The sequence below is a fragment of the Lycium barbarum genome, chromosome 5, assembly GCF_019175385.1.
Source record: "Lycium barbarum isolate Lr01 chromosome 5, ASM1917538v2, whole genome shotgun sequence".
Taxonomy (NCBI): Eukaryota; Viridiplantae; Streptophyta; class Magnoliopsida; order Solanales; family Solanaceae; genus Lycium; species Lycium barbarum.
The window spans coordinates 110,061,310-110,064,056 of NC_083341.1; the positions used below are offsets into that span (position 1 = coordinate 110,061,310).

The window sequence follows — 2,747 nt, forward strand, 5'->3', positions numbered from 1 at the left end:
TTAAATTTAATTTAACAACTATAGAATAACATAAATTTTTATAATACACTCCTCCGTCCATTTTTATTTGTCCATTATACTAAAAATATATATCCACTTTTACTTGTAAGTTATATAGTTTGAAAAACCAAAACATAATTTACCATTTTATACCTTCTTTACCCTTATTATTAAGTAATCCAATTCATTTATCATTTTATTTATTATTTATTAAGAGTGTCCCAATTCAAATATAGACAAGCAAACATGGACGAAGGGAGTAATAAGCAAAAGAAATCATATAAAAAAACATTGAGTTTTGATCTCAATCCAAAATTCCCATTGAGACCCAACTTTTTCGATTTAAATACTTACTAATTTGAGATTCAGAGAAATGCTTAATTTAAGGGATCTTGAAGTTTCTATTTGTGTGTTCTCGTTAGAGATCACAAATAAAATAATAGAAAAGAGAAAAGATAATATAAATAATAAAAAGATAAATAGAAAATTGGGAGAGCCGAAAAGGGATTACTGGTACAAAGGAAGTAAAAAGCACAAAGAAAAATAGGAGTCGAAAAATGTTCAAGATATATTCAAACTTGAGTCTACCCGCCGTGACACTTTTGTCTAATTTACGATTGGGGGTGACAGGATCAAATATTTAACCTAATTTAAGCAAATTACAACATAAGTATATAAAAAAAATATTAATCTAAGGGGTGCCATGTCACCCCACCCTAAAGGGTGGATCCGCCCCTGAGCGCCGGTGTTCTACTTAAATAGCTAGAGAGTTAGATCCAAACTATCCACGGACCCACAATTAGATTGAGACGAAACTGGAGTTGCATTAGTTGGTGATGATACAAAATTAGTTGTACCAATATCAGCAAACTGATAATTTGTCATGGGAACATAGGCATAGTTGATTGGCATTGCTGAAAGCCTGAAATTGGAGTTGTTTGATTCAAAGGTTCTTTGCCTTTGCTGTTGTTTTTCCTTAATGGAACAACCCTTTTCGACAAAGTACTAAACAATTACAAATCAATGATGAAGGACAAGGGTTTGAAGTAATGGACTCTTCTTCCCAATCAATGTCGAAGACACTGGACTTGTGGCATTTGAGTGTTCTGTTATCTTTTAGCCTGTGAAAATATTTTTGGGCATGGCTAGCAACTTGTGTTGGTGTCCTGCTTGGCACAAAATCTCTAGCAATGTCAGTCCAGTTTCCTTTCCCAAGATTATCCAATCCAATCAAGAACGCCCTCTGGTCATCCTCACTCCATCTTCTTCCCTTACTGCTACTCATTTTCTTGATCCTTCTCCGGAGGAAGAATCATTATTATTCTCAGTAGTGATCTCCACCCCAAATTATTTGATGCCTACTTTCTTGGTTCTTGAAGTATGCCCTGTTCTTCCACTATGGATTTCCTTTGCCATATTTCTCACTACGTACTATGGTTTTGCAAATTGCCACGAATTAAACAAAAATAGAATGGGCAGGAACTGTACTTGGAGAACCTTTTTCCAATTATTTATAACTGGTCCGTGTATCTCATAATCTGTGAGGAGCGCAACCGGTATGTTAACATTAGGAAACTACCGAGTACCAAATTGGGAAATAATTCAAGAGTAGCTTACTGAAAATATTGTACTAGGAAGGAGCTATCAATTGGAATCCAAAATTGAGCTAATTTAGGGGCTGTTTCGGTTTTGATTATAAAAACCGATAATAGTAATTGGGATTAGAGGGTGTCTGGCTCGGCTAAAAAGACTATTTAGCAAATCTCGTTTTAAATACTTGGGGCCTCTAATTAAAACACCCTTGACTAAGACTCAATTGGGAATTTAAACCCCACGTTTTAATCCTTCAATTCCAAAATATAGACCCTATTTAGGATTAGTGCTAATTAACTCAACTCTCTTTATCTAAGGTTTCAAATCAGCCCCTAAATTTTAAGAAGTATGAATTGGTCCAAAGTAAATTGATGATAATCAGTGTTTAAAAAGGCAGGGGCGTAAGGCGGGGCGTTTTACATATGCCTCGGTGAGGCGTAAGCCCCGAGGCACGGGCGTAAGCCCCATGGGTATTTTTGTATTTCATAAAATAATATAATTATAATAAATATTTTTAAATAGGTAAAATTACATAAAAAATAAAAGAAAAGTGTATATATATATAACCTTACAAGTATAAACAATACAATGAAATAAAAGCTATTATGAAATGCAAATCAACTCTAACATCTAAACTTTCAAACAATGAAAAATCACAATTTGTTAAAACAATATTACTTTACTATCATTCTATTCATTGTATCTCCCTATAAACAACTTTATCAGTACTATAATTGAAACGTAACTCCTTCATGAATAAAAATAAAATTACTTTCAAATAGAGAAATAATAAAATATGATAATTTGATACATAGGACAAAAGACCAATGACAAGTGAAAATTCACAATTCAGTTATGTAGTCTTAAAAGAAATATTAAGTGATATTCACCCTCACGATGTTCTCATATAGTAAATATGCAATACTACGACTTGTTATTTGAGTTATACCCAATTTTCTTATTTCGGTAAATGAAAAATTATTAAGTATCAATTATTTGTTAAAGAATTATGAGGGTCAACGGTTTTAATTAAGGAATTTAACATATAATTGTGTAAGAACTGTTAGGCGAGCCCCGAGCATTGGGCGTTAGGCGTGTTTAAGGCGTATAATCGGGTGCTTAGGGCGTAAGCCTCGCAGGAATTAAGCCCCGCA

General features: G+C 33.4%; 1 protein-coding gene across 1 annotated transcript; it reads right to left on the reverse strand.

The window, feature by feature from the left end:
• Nucleotides 1-762: 762 nt before the first annotated feature.
• LOC132639619 (transcription factor MYB1R1-like) lies at nucleotides 763-1,285 on the reverse strand. The gene is made up of 2 exons (XM_060356059.1): nucleotides 1,154-1,285; nucleotides 763-1,005 (listed from the first exon to the last, which is right to left on the reverse strand). The coding sequence occupies exons 1-2, from the start codon at nucleotides 1,283-1,285 to the stop codon at nucleotides 763-765; spliced, it is 375 nt and encodes a 124-aa protein (XP_060212042.1).
• Between the last annotated feature and the right edge of the window lie 1,462 nt (nucleotides 1,286-2,747).